Source organism: Urocitellus parryii, unplaced genomic scaffold (assembly GCF_045843805.1).
Source record: "Urocitellus parryii isolate mUroPar1 unplaced genomic scaffold, mUroPar1.hap1 Scaffold_59, whole genome shotgun sequence".
NCBI classification, from domain to species: Eukaryota; Metazoa; Chordata; class Mammalia; order Rodentia; family Sciuridae; genus Urocitellus; species Urocitellus parryii.
Genome location: NW_027554094.1, coordinates 2,866,832 through 2,891,040, shown reverse-complemented (window position 1 = coordinate 2,891,040; position 24,209 = coordinate 2,866,832). Strand labels below are relative to the sequence as shown.

Genomic DNA, 24,209 nt, shown 5'->3' with positions numbered 1-24,209 from the left:
CAATGGTATTTACTAATAAGAGTATAAACCAAAAAAACAAACGATAAAAATAACAAACTCTCTTTCACAAAGAGTTTAGTTGTGGATGGACACAATATCTTATTTTTATGTGGTGCTGAGGATCAAACTCCGTGCACCATACATAATAGGCCAACACTTTTCCACTGAGCTAAAACCCCAACCCAGAACTGTTGTTTAAGGTTCTGATCCTTGGCAACCAATGCTGGCAATGATGCTTTATAGGCACTTACTTGGGAGGGGGTCACCATCCACTTTTGTTTTACTCATTCTTATTTCACACTGCTACAAGAATTTAGGAAGAAAACTAAATAATGGCAGCAAATTCAACTCTGGTGCTCTGTAACTCTCCATGTGCATCCACCAGACTGTCAATCACTGTGTAGTTTATTTCAGAGACCATTTACTGAATGCCTACTATGGACCTGGCATTATACTGAATACTGGAAATGAAAGATTTCTAGCAGCTTAAAGGCTTTGAGATAGAGAAAAAAACCTGATTCAGATCATTTCAAAATCAGATGACAAAACTACAATGAGAAAGGGTATGATGGGGTCATAGGACTCTAAGGTCCATCTAGAGGTTTAGGAAAACTTTCAGGAAATGACAACTGAGCTGAATCTTGAAGAATGTGTCAGATAAGGGCATCCCAGTCAGACAAATACTATGAGTAAAGGGACACGCAGCAGCAATTTCTAGGGCAAAAATTCATAGACAGCAGGCATCAGAAACCTTGCTAAGGAGCTTGGACTCTGTGTTATAAGCAATAGCTACTGAGGATTTTTTTTTAAATGAGGAAATGATATAGTCAATGTTACTCTTCTGATCAATCACTCTGGCAGTAATGTGGAAGACAACAGTTTAGAGATCAATTAGGAGGCTGGTACAATGAATTCGGTAGGCAAGAAGGGTTCAGGGCACCAGTTATGAGGAGATAGATTATCTACTTTAGAAGAAGTAAACTAAAAAGTGAGGAAAAGGAGGGAATCAAGGATGGCTTCCAGGTTTCTGGTTTTGATGGAACCATTAACCAATGGGTTAATAATTAATCAAATCTATAAGGTCCCTTTTACCATGCAAGGAAACATCACAAGCTCCAAATGTTAGTACATAGACATCTTTAGGGAGAGGGGTCATTATGCTACCTATTACACCTCTCAGTTCCATGAAGTTGAGAAGTTCTCTCAGAGGTCTTAGAAAACAGGAAGAAGGTTAAAAAAAAAACAGGACTTAAAAAAAATCCCAGAATTAACAGGCAGCTACTCAAATTCAGAGATGAGAAACAAATGAGATATGTCAAAATTATTTTGCCTCCTATCTTTTAGGCAAAGGGTAAAGATTAAAAACAGAGAATCTCCACTATTTCTGTTTAATGAAAAAACATTCATTTGGAGGTGATTTTTAAATTTTAAAAAAAGTTATCCTGAAGAACTGAAATAATACATATTCAATTTGGTTAAAGAGAAACAGGCCCAGAAGCACCACCAGAAACATATTTGTTCAATTTGAGGAGGGTCTTTTCTAACAGTTACTGTTGTTAAAAATGGAATGACCCTCCTCTGTCATCTTAAGGGCATTCTTGGCTCTTGTAAGATGATTTTTTTTTCCTCTACAAAGAGGGAGTTAGTAAGGCCCCCCTCATCAGAAGGTCAGGCCTATGAATTCTAAAAGAGAATAAACTTTTTGTTTCATTTGTTGTGTGGCCCTCTTCTTCAATTTATCCCTAGCATTTTGTGAATCAAGAATTCACAATACTAGTTCATTAGGATGACCTGGGAATCAGTCTTGATTTCTTCTTTCCATCAATGCTCAGATTCAATCCATCAACAAGTTTGTATCAAAATACTTGTTAAATGCCTTCATTTCTCTCCTTCCCAGCCTCCAGGGTCCAAGTAACTAGTACCTCTGCCCTGGAATGACTGATCTCCAGGGCTTCTATAATTTCCTACCACCCCACTCTAGCTCACCCTTCTACAGCTATATATACAAGCATGCACACACAGAATAACATGTCTGTTATTCTCTTCACAGACAAGAGAATTCCTGTTTAAAGGCAAAGTCAATTATGGGACCATCCATCATTATATGCCCTTTTACCTTTATCTCCAACTTCTCTGCATACCAATCTTATCACTTGATAACTATGCTACTATCACACAGGCCACCTTCTTCGTGTCAGTCCTTCCCACTTACTGGATTCTTAAGCTGAAATGTCCTTTCCTCGACTCTGTATGTGCCTCACATCTTAGCCCAGGGATCATCTCTTAAGACAGGCCTTCACTGAGCATCCTACAACTAACTCCCTTTTACATCAGTTTCTTTTATTTATAGCCAATTTCTCCCCACCCACTCCCACCCCATTAAAATATAAGCAACATTATAGCATAGGGAATTTGTGCAGTTTGTTCACCCCCTCTCAGTGCCTTAAACATAACATGTGTCCAATTTGCTAAATAAAGAGACAAATTAATGACTGATTCCATTTGCAGAATAATCCTGCAACTTCAGATACATCGATGGCAAAGTACAAGCACATTCAAAAATCACAAATAACTGATTTTTGGAATAAGCATTTTAAGGACTATTCACACCACACGGTGGCTCACACATTTTACAATGAACAAGTCCTGCTCTCCTATAACACACTTACATGAGGGCAGAGCCTGTGCCAATGTTCAGCACTAAATATTCAAGGGAAAACTTGCTACTCCATCAAGACATATGGTTACTTTATCTTTGATTACCTGGTTGGTTATACTGATCTTCATAAGCATCCAACCAATAAAACTGGAACACTTATTCTTCATCTGTCCCTTTTACCAATGGGAGTTGACTGGAATCCACTTGAATTTCTTGTGCTGAGAAACTATCATCTTCCTGATCAATGCCCCAACAAGAGTCATCTGGGAGAAAACTTCCCCTGCAGAAATTAAATTTTCCAACCTTTTCAAAATCTAACAGAGTAGGGCTGGTGCTACTGCTCAGTGGCAGAGCACTTGCCTAACGTGTGAGGCACTGGGTTCAATCCTTAACACTGCATAAAGACCTAAACAAATAAAGGCACGCTGTCCATCTATAACTATGAAAACTTTTTTTTTTTTAAAAATCTTGGCTGGGACTGTAGCTCAGTGGTAGAGCACTTGCCTAGCACATGTGAGGCACTGGGTTCAATCCTCAGCACCACATAAAAATAAATAAATAAAATAAAGGTATTGTGTCCATCTACAATGAAAAAAAATTTTTTTTTTTAATCTAACAGAGGGGCTGGGGATGCGGCTTAAGCGGTAGCGTGCTCGCCTGGCATGCGTGCGGCCTGGGTTCGATCCTCAGCACCACATACAAAGATGTTATGTCCACCAAAAACTAAAAAATAAATATTAAAAAAAATTCAAAAAAAATCTAACAGATTGATTAGAGTGCTATCTGCCAGGAAAAAAAATACCAGAAAATGCTCTTACAAGCAAGACGTGGTCTCTTTCCTAGGATCCGCCTTATGTTTCATCCTCTCTGCTGGCTCACTCTCTTGGTCCCAAGTCTTGGCAGCCACAGGCTTCATATCCACCTCCTCAGCTTCCATGGGCTCATCAAAGTCACCATTTTCAAACTCCATTTCCCCTGACTCATACTCATCATCCGGACACTCTGGCTGCACCAGCTCTCCTATAGACATCAGCATATATTCCTGTCACATGCTAGTACCTGGGGCACAATGGTTTACCCAACACTGAAACATCAGCACATCCCTTTTCCTACACTTGTATTTCTCTTTAGTCTCCAAATTGGATGTTTTTAACTTTTAGTGCTACAAATCCAAATCTTTCACACTTAGACTTGCCATCACAATACCTCCACTTCTTCTACTGCTGTAAAAACAACTGCTCAACACCCTTGCACTTCTGCCTGACATCAGACTTACCAGCAAATTCAGCTCGTTTAAGAGGAGCAGGAGTTAATGAAAGCTCCTTCCTGGCGACAGGGGAAGCAGTTTTTCCTGAAGGAATTGCCTGTAAACATTTTTAAATGTTTAGTCACTTAGACTTGCATACTAAAAATATGTAACTGTCCTACCCTGACCAAAGATAATGACAGTTCCCATTTATAAAAAGATTTTATGTATTATTAATGTAATAGCTTCAATTATTTTACTGTTACCTAGATTTACAGAAAAAAATACTTGTTTCCAGGAGGAAAATTATTGCATTTAGCACAGTTGTGATACCTATAATAAACACATATTAGTTACTACAAAATTTACTATGAAAAAAGCAGGCACATGCTATTTTTGAAATACACAAAACTATATATTGAATGGCAGTCCTAATTTAAAAAAAAATCAAAAATAAATTCAAAGGCATTTCCTTCACATAGAAAAGCAAAAATACATAAATTTAAAACAATATCATAAATCCAGAAAGGGTATCTCTATACACTTTACCTTGGGGGTGTACACAGCAAAAGGATTCAGAGAAGCTCCAGTAGATCTTTTCTTCTTAGGTATTATTATAGGTGGAAGAGTTATTTGAGGTTTCTAAAAGGAAGGGTAAGACAGATATTCACTGCCATGCTTGGTTTACCACGTAACAGAGAAAGTGCATTTCGCTCACTGAAACCCAATAAGCATTTTTACTTCCCTGCCCCCCCCCCGCAGGATCTATGTTCATACACTGTGGTTACTATAGCAACAATACTACAGAAATCACTAGAAAACCTGAATAGATACTGAATCCACCCCTCACCAATTCTTTTCTTTTTAAAATTTAACGCAGTCTTTCACTTATCCTTCCAGAATATTACATTTAAAAACAATCAAGATACATATGACTGCATAGTGTTGATGCTAGATTATTTTGATCTATGGCCATTTAGAAAGAAATACACTTCTAAATAAGCACTTAGAATTTATGAGAAATGCCCAAATTTCAAATTCGCAGTGTAGGTGAGCCTATTTGAGTTCTATCAGGAATAGGACACTAACTCTTTCTTCACTCCCACTCAGAATTAAAGACTGACAGGCTTCAATCTATTTAGGGAACATATGCTATAGCAACTGAACACAAGCAGTGAGCATTCACAGAACTGATTCCTGGGTGTATTCTTACTACTTCCAACATACACCCACACAGCCCCATCTACATAATCGCATAGCTGTAACAGCTAGAAACTACTCACCTAAAATGGTGAGAAGAAACTAACTGGAAGATTTTATTTTTCTTTTTATTTTTGTGGGATATTTCTTTTGGTGGTACTGTCCTTGCATTTTTTAAATTCTAGCAAAAGTCTATTCCATACAACTTCTGAATTATTTCTAGAACCAATGTTCCCTGCACATTTTATAACTCCCAAAGAATCACTTACCTCAGTGTTCAGATCTTGTAGAATGTCACCTAGCAGTTCATCCTTAGGCAAATCTACAGCTTTCTAGAGATTATAAAGGAAGGCAAAATGAGAAAGCCCTGCACATTAAATTTTCACCCAGACCACACACATGACTATGAAAGGAAGAACCTAACCAATCAGTCCTTACATCTTCATTTCATTCACTCTAAGTGCTCAAATCTATTCAGATTTTAACTACCACCTGTGTATACGTAAATTCTAAATTTATAGCTCCCATCCTCTATTTTAATTCTCATTACATGATATTCCTTCTAGTCACTGAAATTAAACACACTTTCAATTCAGTTTTCCTGTTCAATCTTTCTTTTCTATGTCCCAAATTCTAATCATTGAGGTGCTTAAATCATTTGAAAACTAAAGTCAACTTAGTGAGTGAAGCTAGGAAAATGTTATTTAAATATGTATTAAGTTTCTAATATCTGTATAATCATATTCTAAATTCATTTCACAAAGGAAAAGACAAAATATACAGAAACCATGAAACTCACATCTGTGGTTTTCTTTCCAGCACTGGCAATGAACATTGACTTGATATTGTTTGGTTTTGTCACTGCAAGTTTCTTTACATTCTTCTTGTCTCTGTTGCGTGCTTTAGCATCCTTTCCTATTGGAACATATATTATTTAGAAACACAAAAGTTCCCAGTTCAAATTGGAAAACAAAAAGCCTAGTAGTCACTTGTTCTCCATATATGGGAATTTGGGAAGAAAATATTAAAACTTCAAAATACAAATATATAAGATTTTACACGAGGTACATAAAGAAGAAACTTTAAAATAAGCTAAATTCAAAAACTCAGGCTAAACGTTATTACAAAAACTGATAAAACACAAGTTAAATATCAGGATGAGTTAAGTGTGACTATTTAATTGCTAATGTTAGTGTTAATAAAAAGTCTTTTTTTTTAAGTGAGACAGGAGGGCTGGGGTTGTAGCTCAATGGTAGAGCACTTGCCTGGCACATGTGAAGCACTGGGTTCAATTCTCAGCATCACATAAAAATAAATAAAAGTATTGTGTAAAAAAAAGTGATATAGGAAAGATAAAGCCAAGCTGGAATCAAGATATTATCCTAGTAACCTTCATGAGATCATATCTTTGATTTTATATGTAATTTGACAGAACAACTTAACTGTAAAGAAATGGAATTACCAGTTATGATACTGTAGCATCCTGATTTCCATTTTTATGAGAACAGCAACTAGACACATGCAACTATGTCACATTAACACTAAACAGCACAGAGGCATTTGCTCATTAAAAGAAAACTTTTGCCATTTAATCTCTTCTGACCATGTGTAAATCAACTTTCCTAATACTGTCGATTTTAATCTCACTTTCTGATTCATCCCCAAATAGTCTCAATCTCAAAAAAACTAAATGAATAATTAAAATAGTGTGGTAGTGGCATATACATAGAGAGACCAGATGAGTAAAAAATACAATCTAGAAAAAAGACCCCATCACATATGGAAATTTAGCATATAATAAAGGTGACAACTTACATCACTTGGGGAAAAATAGATTTATAAATAAATAGTGTCGGCTAGCCATTTGTAAGATCCATATAAACATCAAAAGGAAATTTTAAAAATAAAACTATGCAAGTACTTTAGAAAAGCAAATTCCTTTGTAACCTGGGTATAGTAAAAATCTAACACTAATTCAAAATCCACTTTCAAGGAAAAAACAGATTGATAAATTCAATTACACCAGAAAAGGAATTTAAAGAAAAACCTGGAGAAAATATTTACAATATGTATCACAGATAAAGTATCCATTACCCTGACAAACATTTCCCTGATATAAAGATCTAAAACAACCAATTGAAACTCAAAAGGAATGTGAGCAATAAATACAAAGTTTTATGAGAAGATCCACAACTTTATGTATAAAAGAAATGCAAATAAACACCACACTGAGATGCCATTTCTCGCATATCAGACTCACAAAAATTCAGCTTAACAACATACTATCAGCAGGGCTTTGGGGAAATACACACTCAGACACTGTTCATAGGAGGGTACAAAAGAAAAACTCCTAGAAGAACTTGAGAACTTGGCAATATCTTGTCAACGCCTAATAAAAATTTTGTGAGCATTTACTCTCTGAGCCAACAATTCCACTTCTAGGAATTTTCCAAGGAAAACATAATATGCACAAGAGTTACTGGATGTGTGGCACTATTTGTAATAATAAATTATTGAAAATAAATGTCTACCCGAAATAATTATTTTAATAAATGATAGCATATCAATATAATGGAGTACTATGCAGCCATAAAGACATAAATAAGAAAAATCTGTTAAGTACTAATATGAAGTGATTTTCAGAATATCTTAAATGAAAAAAGCAAACTACAAAACTATCTATAGATGATATCTTTTGTCTAAGAAAGAAAATAGAAATACGTACACACAATTCCATTCTTAGGTATATATCCAAAAGAAATGAAAACAGGTATTCAAACAAAAGCTTCAACATACATGTTCATAGCAGCATTAAAAAAGGTAGATAACTCAGTGCCCATCAACTGATGAATGGGTAAACAAAATGGGCAACACATATCCAGATAATATTATTCAGCCACAAAAAAGAATAAAGCACTAATACATGCTATAGCATGGAAGGAACTTTAAAACATTATGCTAAGTGAAAGATGCCAGACAAAAAAGGTTACATATTGTATGATCCCAGTTATATAAAACATCCACAACAGGCAAAACCATAGAAACAGAAAGCAGATTAATGGTTGCCAGGTGCTGAGGGAAGGAAGACTAGAGAGTGACTGCTTAATGAGTATGGGGTTTCCATCTGGGGCAATGAAAATATTCTGAAATTAGATAATGGTGATGGCTGCAAACACTGCAAATGTACTAAATGTCATGGTAAATTCTGTGATATGTATTCTACCATAATAAAAACAGGCATTTTTCACATGGCAAGGCTATGAAAAGGTTTACAGGACATTTGTAAAATATGTGAGACCAGAGAATTGCATTAAGGAACTTGTATCTTTATTGAGACCAACTGGAGCAGTTTGAAGACAGAATATACCTAATGGTTAAAATGTTTAGTATGCAAGGGAGCTGGGGATATGGGGATATAGGTCAGTTGGTAGAGTGCTTGCCTTGCATGCACAAGGCCCTGGGTTCAATCCCCAGCAACCGCCCCCACACACACAGTTTAGTATGCAGAAATCCACAATTAGTGTTTGTTTTATTGTGCTTTTCCAGTTATTTTTCTTCATTTGGACTTGACCAATATTTTTCTCTATTTGAAAACAGCATGCCACGGACTGGATTCACACCATAAGGAGCTGACTTTATACTCAAAACTACAATTTCTTGTAAATTTTTAAAATGGATTTCAGAATTCTGTTTGCCTTCATAATATCTTGTGACCTTACGTGGGCTCTTAGTGAGGTTCACTGAAACAATGGGGATTTGTGGGTGAATGACAGTGGCAAAGCATGAAATAAAAATTTCTAAGACTAGCTGTCTTCCAGAATATCAACTCATTCTCTTTACTAATGTATTGCCAAAACAGATAACAATATGAAAAGAAACAGTGGTGGCTCATTTATTCAACAAATACTGCATACTTCTTTCATGTCTGCTGCTGTGATCAGCCCTGGAGTGAGTGGGACATGGGTCCTTTCTTTGAGAAGCTCCTTAACCAGTCCAACATCCTAATTTGCAGCTGACCAAAACTAAATTCTACATAGGTGTTCGGGACTATGTCCAGTTGATATAATTAACAATATAGCCATAACACAGGTCTCCTTGATTCTGGGACATAATACAGTAAATGGGTTCATTCTATCTTCCAGGACGCATATAAACTACAAATACACAATTCGCCACAATTCTACAAAAGGGTCCCAGTGTATAGAGTTTCTACACTACAGTTTGGCAGAAATTGGTCCATTCATACTCTAATGGATGGATGAATGAATAAATAACATCCCCTCTGAGGGAAAACCAAACATATGTTTTTTTTTAATAACTGTGAATAAAGGAAAGATAAACCAGAAATTAATTAAAATGGTTATTTATAGAGATGGGTAGAAATAAGTCAGAAGGCATAGGAATAAGAGCAAGACTTTTCTGCATATATCTCTTGATATCATTTTGATTTTGACATTATATAGTTATTTTATAATATTGTAAAAAGTTAAAGACTTTTAAAAATTTGAATACAAAAACAAATGAACCTATAAACTCTCACAATAAATCTTTAGAGGGATATACACCAAGAACAAGTAAAATTGCAAAGAAATCATAAACTTTACTTAGAAAGGTTGTTAATAGAGGGCTGGGGTTGTGGCTCAGAGGTAGAGTGCTTGCCTAGCACGCATAAGGCACTGCGTTCGATCCTCAAAATAAAATATATTGTGTCCACCTATAACTAAAAAAAAATGTACCTTAAAATAAACAGAAAGGTTGTTGGTTTAGTAATTCTAAATCAACTGTGTATATTTCAGAAAACAAGGATTTTCATTGAAAGTGTAAAAATATGAATTGAGAAGATGAATTCAGTAGTATTGGACTGGGATAAAATTTATCAGTATGAATTCAAAACATACATAATTTCCTAGTTCTGTTCACCAAAAGGGCCTAGAAGCTAGAAACCATCATACCCCAAGAGCAATAAACACATCCTTCTCCCAGATCTGAATAATATTCCCCATGAAAGGAACCAGATAGTGGCTAGAAACAGTTGATTCCAAGTCTGGTACAGGAGGAGTACAAGGTAAACTTTGAACATCTTCTCAGCCCTGATAGATAGGAAATGCTCAGACTGATTGGATCACATCAAAAGGATGCAGGCACCAACTAAAAGGGGTTTCACTCCTACCAGCTAAATCTGGGATAATTTGAACACCGAAAGGAGAAATGGTAGCACTGAATTATAACAGTAAATTTTCTAGAAACCCATGAGTTTGAATTGATAATTTTAAAAAGGAAAGAAGCTGAGTGCAGTGGCATGCACCTGTAGACCCAGCCACTAAGGAGGCTTAAGCACGAAGATCACCTGACCCTAGAAGTTCAAGGCCAGCCTGGGCAACGTAGCAAGACTCTATCTCAAAAATAATAGAAAAAATTTAAAAGGAGAGAATCATCAACAGATGCTGAAAGCACTGGGTGAAAATTCATGGGAAAATGGGATATACACATGGTCTCAAATTATCACCACTTATTTGCGTTAATCATAAAGGGGGAAAGGTAGCTTTAGAAGGAATCTGACATATCATCTTAACCAGGAGATCAAATTTATTATCAACACTAAGGGAATGGAATGCTCTTTACAGAGGGCATGAATTCAGGGCCTTGTGTATGCGAAGCAAGCCCAGGGTCAATTTCCAATACTGCAAAAAAAAAAAAAAAGGCTGCAAAAGACTCAGCAAACTGGACACATATTACTATAGACAATGATAAATGATAATATTACTGTGGTTAAGCAGATGAGAGCCTTTATTCTTAGAAAGGGACTTCTGAAGTTCAAAAATTTCACCAACAATTAGTCTGTGTCAGTGGTTGGAAAGGGGAGAGGAAACAAATGTTGCAAAACATTAATGTGCAAATGAGAGTCCACTCCCTCTGTAAGAGCATGATAGCAGAGACGTAAGGCTTTGTGGCCAAATAGGATTCTGTAACATGATTATGTATTCTTTATATTTATCGTTTTTTCAAAAAACACACTTTGGGGGCTGGGGATATAGTTCAGTTAGTAGAGTGTTTGCCTCCCATGCACAAGGCCCTGGGTTCAATCTCCAGCACCAAACACACACATGACGCACTTTGGAAACATAAAAACCTTTCCTTAGCTCAATGGCTGTATAAAAACAGATATGATTTGATGATATGGGGGGGGGCTGTTAATGGAGAATGTTCTAAAATAACCTATGGTTATAGCTGCACAATTCTGTGATGAATTTTATACTTTAAATGAGTGAATTACACAGCATGTGAGTTATATCTCAATGAAGTGTTTTTTTTTCCAAAAAAATTAAGCCATAGTTTGCTGACCCCTTATCTATCACTTGGTGGTAGAAGACCAATTAACAAACTAAACCAAAAAAAAAAAAAACAAAACCAAGGAGTATTTCCCATTCTCATTTTACAGAACTAAATCTGGCTTGTTTACCTGAAAAAAAATGCCAAGATTGTACAGTTAAGAAAATTTAACACATTCATTCATATCATTTTAAATTTCAATTAAACAAAGCAAGCTGATTACACTAGTATTAAACTTTATTATTGTACTGTACAATTACTGAAGAGCTAAAATTCTGAGTTCATCATTTCAGTAGGAATTAAAACACATCACTTACTATGGCAGTCCTCAATATCAACAACTCTAAACTGACCATAGGACTAAAAATTTCATACTTTCTGGTACTGTTTTTGTTTCTTATATTTAATTTTCTACACAACTGTGATTCTCTCACTGTCAGAACATATACTCTATCTAAAAATAATTGTGTAGGTTCTTCTCCCTCAAAAGGAGACTGTTTCAGAATACCAAGTCATCTTAAAAGTTTAGACAATTCTTCAAATCTCAAAATGACATTCTCTTGTAGGTACCTTTCTCACTGGTTTCAAGAGCATTATCTTCAAGATCATCATCAAAAATCTCTCGGCTGTCTTCCACATAACCAATACCATCTGCAGGAACAAAATTTAATATTGGGATCAAGTTTTCACAAGTCATCAACAATATTTTAGCCTTGGCAAAAAGAATACTTTTGTACCCACTCAGATGTTCTCCTAGTCTGTTCCATTTATAAGTACAGCAGAATCCTATTCAAACAGGTCTCAGACAATGCAGGTCATCCACACAGCAGATGTGGCATCAAAACCAAATATATACTATACCTAGCTAGGTGAAACAGGGAAATGATCTGGTCCCATAGGATCAAAAACTTAGCTACAAAAGCTTGCTTCACAGGTATTTTACTCTACCAGAAGAATTTTTTAAAAACCCTAGTCTACATGGGAAAATTAGAACATAGCTGAGCTCTATTACAGAAATAGAAACATAATCACAGACACAGTCTATATCTCCTTCCTGTGGTCAGCAATCATATAAGCAGGAAGCTTTATACAAGGGACAGAAGAACAGTAGAAAAGAACCAGCTTTTACAGTACTTTCCATTGCTCATATTACCTCTCATACCTAAAACTTCATGTGCTCCTTGCAGCAATCAGGGAGATAGTTTTCTTATCTCCATTTATAGAATAAAAACTTGTGGCTCAATGGCATTAAGTAACTTGGCCACAGTCACACAGTTGCAAAGGAGAAAAGAGAACCTCAACCTCTGTCCCTTAATTCAGATGCTGTGTTTTGGCCCCACAGAAACAATTCACTCCAATTCACCCTCCTCCCAATTCACCCTTCCCCACTTTGGTGTTGGGGGTTGAATGCAGGGTCTCATGCATCTTCACAATTCCCACAGAGTTGTTTCCTGGATGATTTTTACTATATCTTGAGGTATGTGCCTTGATTCTCCAAAATGTTGCCAAATCAACTTCTTATTGTTCTGCTTCCTCATCCTCAAATAACTAAAAATGATCCAAACCAAAGGTATGATTGTAACAATGCCTTCCCTCCACCCAGGCAAAGTAGAAACTCCACATGAAAACCTACAAAAAGCAACTAACACAGTGCCTGGCAGGTAATTTCCTCCTACATACCATCATCCACAATCCAGTCATTATCCTTCCGTGCCTGAACCAGCTTCGAATACTGATCTTCATCAACTTCTTCATAAACACTTGTGAAGTCCTCGATCTGCCATTATACAAGTTTGAGAAAAAGCTTCAAATGGAGTGAAAGTGTTAAACAATTCTTATGAAAAAAAATTGTCAAATTGAAACTGGAATGGCAGCCTGATGGAGAAGCTGCAACCAAATCATGAGTTCTGACATTAAATACCACTACAGGGTTTTCCTTAAATAGACATCAATTAACTTAGTATTCCTTTTAGGTGGGTGTTAACATAAGATATTAAATGATTCCATTAGCATAATATACTTGTCACACCATCAATTACTCATCTACTTCATAAAAAACAAACTGAATTATAGCCAATTCTTCATTAGCTGCTTTGGGGATTATTCACTTGTAATTTCTAGACTGGTTGCTCCTATACTTAGCAAACCTGTAAGGCATACCACCTCTTTCTCCATTACTGATGGATGTTCTACAAATAGACAACAATTTTAATGCCTGTTTGACTAAATAAAATGCAAAAGGAAAATCTCCCTCATCCAGCCCCCTACAAAAATTTGGCAAAACAAGCATATTCTTCTATAAGCCAACAAGAAAAGGCTTTTGAGTGTTCGCTCTTTGCTTCACCACTGATCCTCCACCACTCTCAGGTTTTGAAACTGCACAGGGATTTATATGCTGAGCTGTTTGAAAGGCAAGTCCAGAGAAAGTAGCCACACTAGCTGCCTGTCAAAGGGTCATAGTACCATGAGCTACTGGTACAACTAAAGTAGAATACCTCTGCACAAAATAACAGAAGTGCACCATTGCTGCCACTCCCCATGGTAATAGGCCACATACACCCCAAATGAGAATCTGGTGAGCTGGTTAGGAAGATTTCATAGATATCTCATGAAAAATATCCGCCTTCTCTCAAGAGTTCTGCATTTTTCAAATAGGATATCAGGGGAGATGACTAACTCTACCTGATGAGCTAAGACTCTAGGAAAAACCTGGGACACAGAGATTTCAGAGCTTGATGAACAGAGCTGACTGATTTCTGCCACACCTATAAAGCATATAATGATTACAGGACTAGGCTTTGTTTCACCTCTTTTTTAACTTACTCTCTAGGGATCACTGGCAGGTACTGATTTGGCCTTTTACCATTTGATAAAAAACAACCTACTCTACCAAACTTATTAACAAGCCAAATGTAAACTAGTCCAATTAATATTATCATATTAACCAATTTTCTTTTTTGGGAGGGGAGGCTGGCATAATTATTATTGTTGGTTGAAGGGATACTGTTGTTTTTTATTTAAATAATTGATTTATAAGCTATTTGGGGGGGTACCGGGGATTGAACTCAGGGGCACTTGACCACTGAGCCATATCCCCAACCATTTTTTATATTTTATTTAGAGACAGGGTCTCACTGGATTGATTTGCACCTTGCCATTATTGAGGCTGGCTTTGAACTCGTGATCCTACTGCCTCAGCCTCCCAAGCCACTGGGATTATAGGCATGTGCCATCACGTCCAACTGATTTATATACTATTTTTGAGGGGATGGTACTGGGGATTGAACCCAGGGGCACTTTACCACTGAGCTACATCCCCAAACCCTTTTACTTTTTATATTGAGATAGAGTCTTGCTAAGTTTCTGAGGTTGGCCTTGAATTTGTGATCCTCCTACCTCAGCCTCCTGAGCCATTGAGACCATAGGCAGGTGCCACTGTGCCCAGTTGATTTATATAATATTAAGAAGATCCTAGAAAACTTTCTCTTTTTGATACTGAGGATTGAATTCACGGGTGCTTTACCATTGAGCTAAATCCCCAGTCCTTTTTGTTTTTCTTTGTGGTTGTAGATGGACAGCATGACTTTATTTTATTTTTGTATGCAGTGCTAAGGATCAAATCTAGTGCCTCACACATGCTAGGCAAGTGCTCTGCCACTGAGCCCCAGCCCCAGCCTTTTTATTTTTTGAGATAGTGTCTCACTAAGTTGCTTAGGCTGGCCTCAACCTTGTGATCCTCCTGCCTCAACCTCCCAAGTTGCTGGGATTATAGGTATGCACCACTGCACCTGGCTAAGAAAACTATTTTTAAAAATCATTTTGGGGGCTGGGGTGTGGCTCAGAGGTATAGCACTCTCCTGGCATGTGTGGAGTACTGGGTTTGATCCTCAGCACCACATAAAAATAAAATAAAGATATTGTGTCCACCTACAACTAAAAAATAAATATTTAAAAAAATCATTTTGAATAAAAAGTTCTTTTGACTCTTTATTTTTTCAATATTTTTTAGTTGCAGTGGACACAATACCTTTGTTTTATTTATTATTTATTTATTTTATAAGTGGTGCTAAGGGTCAAACCCAGGGCCCCACACGCACTAAGCAAGCGCTCTACCACTGAGCCACAATCCCAGGCCCTGACTCTTTATTTATTAGTGCTGGGGAGCCATACAATTAATATCACAGTGTTTAAAGAGAAATCAGCCAAACTGTGCCAACATCAGAAATGCCCCACAAAACCTACATTAAAAATGCTTTACTTTTGCTTCACTCTAATTCTTTTAGCAACATTTTATTATCTGATTGCCTCCCTTAACTGAACAAATGGTGCCAGCCACATGGCAAAAAATCCTCTTCTATTTGCTTAATTGCCCAGTACAGTAAAGGCCATAGTGAAATGTGCATATTCCAAACCCAGACTGCCTGGGTCTAAATAAAGGATCTGCCATGTGATCTCACTGAATTTCTGTGCCCTCACCTCAAACTGTTGTTAGTCATAGTATCTAATTTATATATGGTTACTAGATGGATTAAATGAATAAATATATTAGTAAAATCACTTATAATAGTGTCAGCTGAAAAATAAAGTTAGGTATTATTATTTTCTAGCATTAATCACTTTCTAGCCTTGGCAGTTAAGATACTCAGAAAGAGTGCTGAAGGTAAAGCTAAACCATGATATATAGATGGTAATCACTTTACTTTTTGCATACAGGGCAAAAATAATGAGCAGAGGAAAACCACCAAAAGTGTATTACATTCAATCTTACAAGCAGGACATTGCAGAAGTAAGGTCCAAGTCTCCATTCCCTTGCAAATTAAAACAATACTGTCCAAGGAGAAGGTACTTAACTAGGCTGCTAAAGACTTTAAAGTTAAAGCACCGCTCAGTTCCCCCAGCAAAGCCAAGGGACCTAGCAGAGACACAGCACACCAAATAAGGAAAGTATAGATATAGCTACTTTAATTTTGGAATTTTAAACTCATCTGTAAAGTGCCTTACAGGAACTTTTAAGGAATGAGTACTCTCCATAATCTATAAATCTACCTCATAATTACTATTAAATTAAATTAGTATTTAGAAATACACAAATATTTCTAAATCCATGTGATTTCTTCTTTGGTGGCTCAAATATGTGTGAAAACACTTTGTAAACCCTAAAACAACTTTATAAAAGTCAAAGGGTGTTTTGTAGTTTTGCTTTGTTACTAATGACTTGTATTCAGTCCTCAACTGAAGCTATTCTGGGAAAGTATTATTTCAAGCAGGTTACAGTTTAGGTATACGGTATGCCCCAAAAGCTCATGTGTGAGACAATGCAAGAATGTTCAGAGGTGAAATGATTAGGTTATAAAAGCCTTAACCTGATCGGTGGATCGATTGACTGGGCATACTATAGGCAGATAAGGTGTGGCTATAGGAGGTAGGTCACTGGGGTGTGCCTTTGGGGTTTATATTTTGTCCTTGGTGAGCAGAAATCAATCAATCAATCAATCAATCTCTCTCTCTCTCTCTCTCTCTCTCTCTCTCTCTCCCTCCTTCCCCCCATTGCCATATTCTGAGCTGCTTTTTCTCTGCCATGCCTTTATGCCACAATGTTCTGCCTCTCTCCATAGCCCAAGAGCTATGGAATTGGCCAACTATGAATTCAATCTCTGAAACAGAGAGCCAAAGCAAACTTTTCCTCCTCTATGTTGTTCCTGTCAGGTCTTTTGGTCACTGGGACAAAAAGATGACTAATACAGTTACAGAGGTGACACACACTACCAGCAGGCTATAAATTAGATAAAGTACAGGAAGAAAAATGGTTACTTACTTCTTATTTATACTTCTCACTGGCTTTAGCCTTTTTCAGTCTTTCTAGAGCTTCTTGGCGACCTTTCTTTGACTTTTTTTCTCGACGAGCCCGAGAAGTTACAAAACTTCCTGAATCTGACACAGGTGATAAAAACAGAAAGGTATAGGAGATGTTACAAAATCACAGCCAGGCATGGTGGTGCATGCCTGTAATCCCAGTGACTAGAGAGGCTGAGACAGAAGAATTGCAAGCTCAAGGCCAGCCTCAGCAACTTAGTAAGGCTCTAAGCAACTTCATGAGACTCTGTCTCAAAATAAAAAGGGCTGGGGGATGTAGCTCAGTGGTAAAGTGCCCCTGAGTTCAATCCCCAGTACCCCCCCCCAAAAAAATGAAGAACACTTCTAGTCAACAATAATATGCAATTTTATTATATGTAATATTAAATTAAATATTATAATGTAAAATAATTCACAAAGCTCATGGCCAAATATGCAGATCCTGTAGTTCTTCAAAAATCTTCTTTAAGATCCTGTTACAACTGAAGCCAATGTTAATTTTTTCCAGAAAAAAAAAGGAAAGTCTCAAAGCCAACTGATACCCTACAGAAATATTAGCTGTTAGCTAGTCTACAGCCTTTCCATTGGAAATGACAGGCCACAAATAATCCAGTAGGTCATAAAAGAACAATTCATTTTGCTTCCTATTAATCAACATTTGAAAGTCTTTAAGAAGGATCTGTTCTTTGCAAAATACTAGGTGCTATGATGGACTAAAAGATCAAAAAATATGGTCTTTGTGTTTACCCTACCTACAATCTAATGTAGGAGATAAGTAGCAATTGGATCTTAAAGAATATGTAGAACACATGCCCTAATAGAAGTTCAGGTAAAGTACCTGGAATTTCAAAGAGAAATACATTAGAGACTGGGGGTATTTAACAAAGATGGTACCATAATTCTAATACAAGATGATACTATATAAAGATGCAAAAGTAAAAACATTAAAAGTGGAATTATTCTTGGGCTGGGGCTGTAGCTCAGTGGTAGAGCACTTGCCTAGCACGTGTGAAGCACTGGGTTTGATCCTCAGCACCACATAAAAAATAAATAAAGTGTCCATCTAAAACCAAAAAAAAAAAAAAAAAAAAGTGGAATTTTAAAGTTCATAGTGGTGAGCTGAGGTCATGGCTCAGTGGTAAAGCACTTGCCTAGCATGTGTCAGGTACAGGGTTGATTCTCAGCTCCACATATAAATAAAGAGCCATTGACAACTAAAAAAAAATATTTAAAAAAAAAGTTCATAGTGGTATTGAAAGATCATGACAGGATTAGAGGACAACAAAACAACAACAAAAACAAAGATGGTTCTAAGGAACCATCTTATTAATTCTATCACTGACTTCAAGGCCTCAGTGGACCATGATATTACAGGTTAATAATAACACATTACCAAGGTTAAAATATATTTTGTCAAAACTGATTGAAATACCAGAGGGCCTCAGCATTCACTCATTCAACTTTTTAACTCTTCATGCTTTTGGTCATTACAAACTGACCACCCCACACACATACTGAAATGAATTCATCCACAGATACCAGCTGATGAATAATCAAATCAAGATGACAGTGCTGCCTGCCAGCCATAAGTTTAGGCTCAGCAGCCATCTACTATATTCCATGCTAATTTATTAAAATGAGTAGGCACAAAAAGGGAGATGTATTGATAAAGAGGCATCTTAAAAGCTCCAACCCTAATGGCATATTCATAACAACACTAAGTTGTTTGACTGTTTGAAGTATAAGAAACAATCTAAAGAACATGTACCAAATACTGGCAATAAACTGTTGAAAATTATATCTTAAAGGTCAAGTATAATTAGAGAATCTTATTTTTTAGCTTCCTGTAAATGGAATCTCTATAACATCTTAGCCTATTGTTTGACTTTCACATTTGACTTTTAAATCCATTTTTGGAAAGGCATTAAGTAAAAATTAAGTAATGTGGGTACTTAATGATGATAGTCACAAAATCTTGGGTATAATTCAAATGATTTAAAATTTTTGAGTAGGCTTACATGAAAAGGTTTCAGAGATTATTAAACACAATCAATAAGAGTGAAAAGCTAGCCGCAGTATATTCCCTTTAAGACTCCCTTGACATCTGACAAAATCTAAAGGTCTTCAAATGGACTTACTCCACAGGAAACACTGCTCCACTACACAGGGTTTGTGGTACAATTACAAATAAGACAGAGCTGCCTGTAGCCTCAAGAGGTTCACAGTCAAGTAAAGCAAAAGACCCTGAGACTACCATCATAATACAAATATAGTGCCATAGAAGAGGTAAGAAGAGCAGACAGGAAATGTAGAGAAGAGAACCATTAATTTTCCGTGAGAAATCAGGTCAGTTTTCATAGGGGAGGTCTCCAATACAAGCCTAGAAGGAATTTCACCAGCACAGAACAGGGTAAAAAGTGGAACAAACAGAGGAAGAGGTGTGAGACAAACTACAAAGGTATTCAAATCCAAGGTGTACTCAGGAATCAAGAGAAAATCAGTGCAGAAGGTAAGTTTGACATGAGTGTAAAGTGAGCAGTACAAATGAGAAATTAAGATGTAGCACATCCCAGCTCTGCCATTTAGTAGGTAATATGAGACTACAAGTTAACCAGTTCAGCAGTGGACAGATGTTTTATTTGAAGCTGCCCAGCATCTGAAACAATCTGTGGAACCCCCCCCACGCCACACACACACACACACACACTTTAAGTCCCATGGGTTCACAGAGCCTATGCCTATACAAGCTGAAAGTTCCCTTTCCCAAACACTCTTGCAGCTGGAGCTAGGGCATTAAAATAGGCTCTAATGATTAGAAAAACCTGCCCAGTGGCTAATGTCCCAATAAGAGATATATGGACTTAAGGAAGATTCTAGAAGTAGCAAGAGTTGCAGGAAGATTGAGAATGTGAAGCAACAGTGCCAGCAATGTCCCAAGGTACAAGATCTAGCATCAAGTATTTAGTCATGGTTGGTAATGACCTCCTCAGTGGCCCAGTTTTGTGGCACAATTTTAATCACTGTTTCTGGCTAAGCAACCTGCAGACCAGATTTCCAGTCCTTCAGGATTTGTGCAAATGCTATGGAATTCTAATAAATTCCTTTTCAGTTTAAATTAGCTAGAGTTGGTTCCTTCAGCTTATACCAAAGCTCTCTGACTAATGCAGAACCTGAGGGTCCTGTGAAATGGAAATAAACCACATCTGTCTACTTCATAAAGCTGCAAGGATTACATGAGGATGGCTATCTTCATTTGTACTTAGCAACATAAACTAATTTAATGTTTATATTTGTTTCTCTTTGTGTAGATGCAGGGCAGTCAAATACACATACATATACTCCCACATACATAGTCTGGTTTCAGAGAGCAAAAATAAAGCAAAGCAGTTTCATCAGGGAAGATTCAACACAGCACTGCATATAACTGGAAATTCATCTCAACTCATGAGGACAAAAACCATGCCTAGTCTACCCATCATCAGAGCCTGGCAGAATACCTATGCCTGGTATGTACATAATAAATATTTACAAATGAACCATTATACCCACTTTTTTGATCACTAAACTCCCCTTGATCTCTTTTCATCCATAAAAATAGTTATAGATATTTCAACTTTTCACTGCTATTGTCAAGGTGCTCCACCTACTAACATTTAAAAGAAACAAAATCCAGATTTCCCTTTTTGGAACATGTCTCTAATGCTTCATGTAAGTAACTAGTAAATAAAGGAATAAGCATGAAAAAAATCCATTTTCAAAGACTTAAATATTTGTTTTAAAATTACTATCTGGAGTACCTCCATCCTCCCCAAAAGCAGGCCAAGACACTAGCTTGCAAAAGAAGTCTTTCAGGTAACAATCTTTCAGTCTACTCTAAAGGAAAAATTCCAGTCACAAGTTCTCAGCAAGTACTTAATCAACATCATGACTTAAGAGGGGTCTCAAGATTGCACAGTATCCTCCAGAGAGTGATTTCTTGATGTTCATGGATGGCATACAGTTTTTAGGGTGAAGAAAGGGCTTAGTGGCAAATCACTGATAGAAGGCTGCAAAGACTGTTCAGATACTCACATCCCATATCCCATTTGTAATCCAGGCTAGTCGACTCTCCAAAATAAATTGTCTTAAAAAACGAAAGGCTAAAGAACAAATTGAAATCTGTGATTTACAACTAGCTGAATGCAAAGGAAGCTGATTAGGAAGCAAGTTCTCATTAATGGTGATGTATTTGAGTGACAGGAGATGCTTGGGCTAAAAAAGTGAAGCATCTGATTTTATGTTAGAAGTTCACGGAAGTTAAGTCACATTTTAGTTGAACACTGTTAAAAAATCAGAAATCAGACGAATCTATTTGCATTTTTGTATTCTATTTTTGGAAGTAAAAGATTATCACTGAAAAACTGAGTGATATACAATGTACCCGAAATGCTGAATTGATGTATTTTTTAGGAACTTCGCCAAAATTATTAGATTTGAACGCTAAAAAATAGCAGCACTTGAAGAACTTTCCATAGAATAATTTGAAAGAAAAAGTGTTACTGCATAAAATAGAAATCCATTACTAAAAAGACAAAACGCATTTGTATATGGTGTCAGCACTTGCAGCTTTCTCTCCTGCCTAGTTAGAAAGTGTAACAATTTTCTGGGAGTTTCTAGCAAGGGAGGGGCAAATATCTTCTGTCGTAGTCCTCAAGCGGGTGGGAGAAGTGAAATACCCTCGATCAGGCCAGTGCCCCACCGACCCCAGTCTCGCTGAAGTTGTTCCCACACGTGGGTATGACTTACCAAAGGAATTTTTAAAAGGGGTCACTTGCTGACAGAGATGTGACAGTCTCCCAAACAGAAAACCCTGCAAAGGGTGGCTCGGATTTGCAAGCCGCCCTACTAGAATGCTGGTTCTGAACCCGAAAGGCCCCCGCCCTGAACCACAAGGTCTGAGCCAAAGCAGACCCGCACAGCGAACCCGGCGCACGCCTCCTTCGGAAAAAATAAAGCAAAGACCCCACCACCACCACCACCACCACCACCACCACACGCAATCACGCTGCTGTCCCCACACTCCCAACCAGTGCTCTGAGTGCGGAGTCGTCCCTCACCGCTTGCCCCCAGTTCGCAGTCGTCACCGTGCACAGGCGCTATAGTCCCGCAGTCTCCCGATTCCGCGCCAACCAGCCTGAAACTGGCGCGGGGGCCGAGATAGGCGCCAGCCTGAAAGCCAAACAGAGGCTTGGGAGGCTGTGGACTTCCGCCAGGAAGGCCACTGACGTGCTGCACAGCACCGCGCCCCGCCCCCCCGGGCCTTCCCGCAGGCGCGCATTTGGCGCCCTGTGATGACCCCTCAGGGAAAAACTTGAGCTGAGAAGAGACCGGAAGAGAGCTGGAGAAAGAAGCGGTCAGGCTCTGTAAAGGAGCTTGGCAGAGGATCTGCGCAGGCGCATGCAAGCTACTGGGAAAAGATTTGGGCGCGTGGGAGTAGGGGCTCTCTGGTTCTGAGAAATGATTTTCTAAGCAAAGAGGCGCGGGCGGGCAGGAAGGTGGGCGTGGTAGGGCTGGCCCCCTGGTCCCCCTCCCCCAAACCCGGAAAACGACTGCCTCCTGGTGCGCACTCTGAGTTTTGTCTGATCCTTTGCCTCAAGGAATGTGAACACTGTGTGTGTGTGTGTGTGTGTGTGTGTGTGTGTGTGTGTGTGTCCTAACTTAAAGGTATATGCACCGCTCAGAGCAGTGGCTCACACCTGTAATCCCAGCAACTTGGGAAACTGAGGCTGGAGAATCATGAGTTCAAAGCGACCCTCAGCAACTTAGCAAGGCCCTGAACAACTTAGTGAGACTCTATCTCAAAATTAATAATAAATTAAAAAAAAAAAAACATGGAAAGGGCTTTGATGTGGCTCTGTGGTTAAACACCCTTGGGTTCAATCCCTGGTACAAAAGAAAAAAAAAAAAAAGTATATGCATCATCTTAACCAAATGACCAAAAGAAGCATCACTAATAAGTGGCAGTCTAACCTCGTCACATTTGACCTGATGTGATGCACTTGAGAAAAGAACAACATCGCCTATATGCTCTTCTTGCAAATACAACACACACTAGCCTGAATCTAAACATGAAGAAACAATCAGACTTTTTCAAAGTATAGGACCACTTATAGATACACAGTGCAGGATGACTTACAAAGCATCTTGCCTGGACTCCTCCAAAATGTTAATGTTTTGAAAGACAAAAGGGCATTAGATTCTTGTGTATGGTACAATACATGCAATGTAAGCATCTCATTTTTTTCTTTTTCCAAATAGGTATATTTTATTGAATAATGCTTACTGTACATTGGTAATATTTTCTCTACACTTTTGCCCACATGCTTGTAGACCTCTTCTTCGTGTGATGACCATTTTGTTTAAATAATGATTAGTAACATTACTTAATACCCAATAAACCTATTTTTACTCCCTGTTTCTCCTTCTGACACATATTCAGTCCATAACATAACCTACAAAATATTTTTGAATCCCATTCAAAATTCTTATGTGCCTGGTCTTGATATGTTTCTACTTTTTTTTTTTTTATTGTGCATTAGAGTTGTACATAGGAATGGGATTTTTTTGTTACATATTCATACATGCATAACAATATAATTTTGCCTTTTTAACTCTCTATAGCTCTTTATATAAACACTATCCACTGCTGGTAACGTGAAGTGTGCACTGCTCCTGTGTTAAAGGTGGCAGTGTAAATTGGTACAATATTTTGGAACATAACATTGCAATGTGAGTACAATAAGCATGGTTATATATTTTAAGCCATTATTTCCCTATGTAAATTTTTTTCAGTAATGAGGATTGAATCCAAGTCTTATGCATGCTAGGCAAGCACTCTACCACTGAGCAACATTCCCAGCCCTTTTTATTTTCTTTTGAAAC

At 37.5% G+C, this 24,209-nt stretch overlaps 1 protein-coding gene across 1 annotated transcript in view; it reads right to left on the bottom strand.

The window, feature by feature from the left end:
* LOC144252802 (DNA polymerase alpha catalytic subunit-like) overlaps positions 1–23,681 on the bottom strand; it is a 54,874-nt gene extending 31,193 nt beyond the window's left edge. Inside the window, 11 exon segments of the mRNA XM_077794910.1 lie at positions 2,764–2,939; positions 3,478–3,679; positions 3,936–4,023; positions 4,455–4,547; positions 5,375–5,437; positions 5,905–6,020; positions 12,006–12,086; positions 13,116–13,212; positions 17,251–17,375; positions 22,385–22,731; positions 23,611–23,681. Coding sequence (XP_077651036.1) covers positions 2,764–2,939; positions 3,478–3,679; positions 3,936–4,023; positions 4,455–4,547; positions 5,375–5,437; positions 5,905–6,020; positions 12,006–12,086; positions 13,116–13,212; positions 17,251–17,375; positions 22,385–22,731; positions 23,611–23,681 — 1,459 coding nt within the window.
* Between the last annotated feature and the right edge of the window lie 528 nt (positions 23,682–24,209).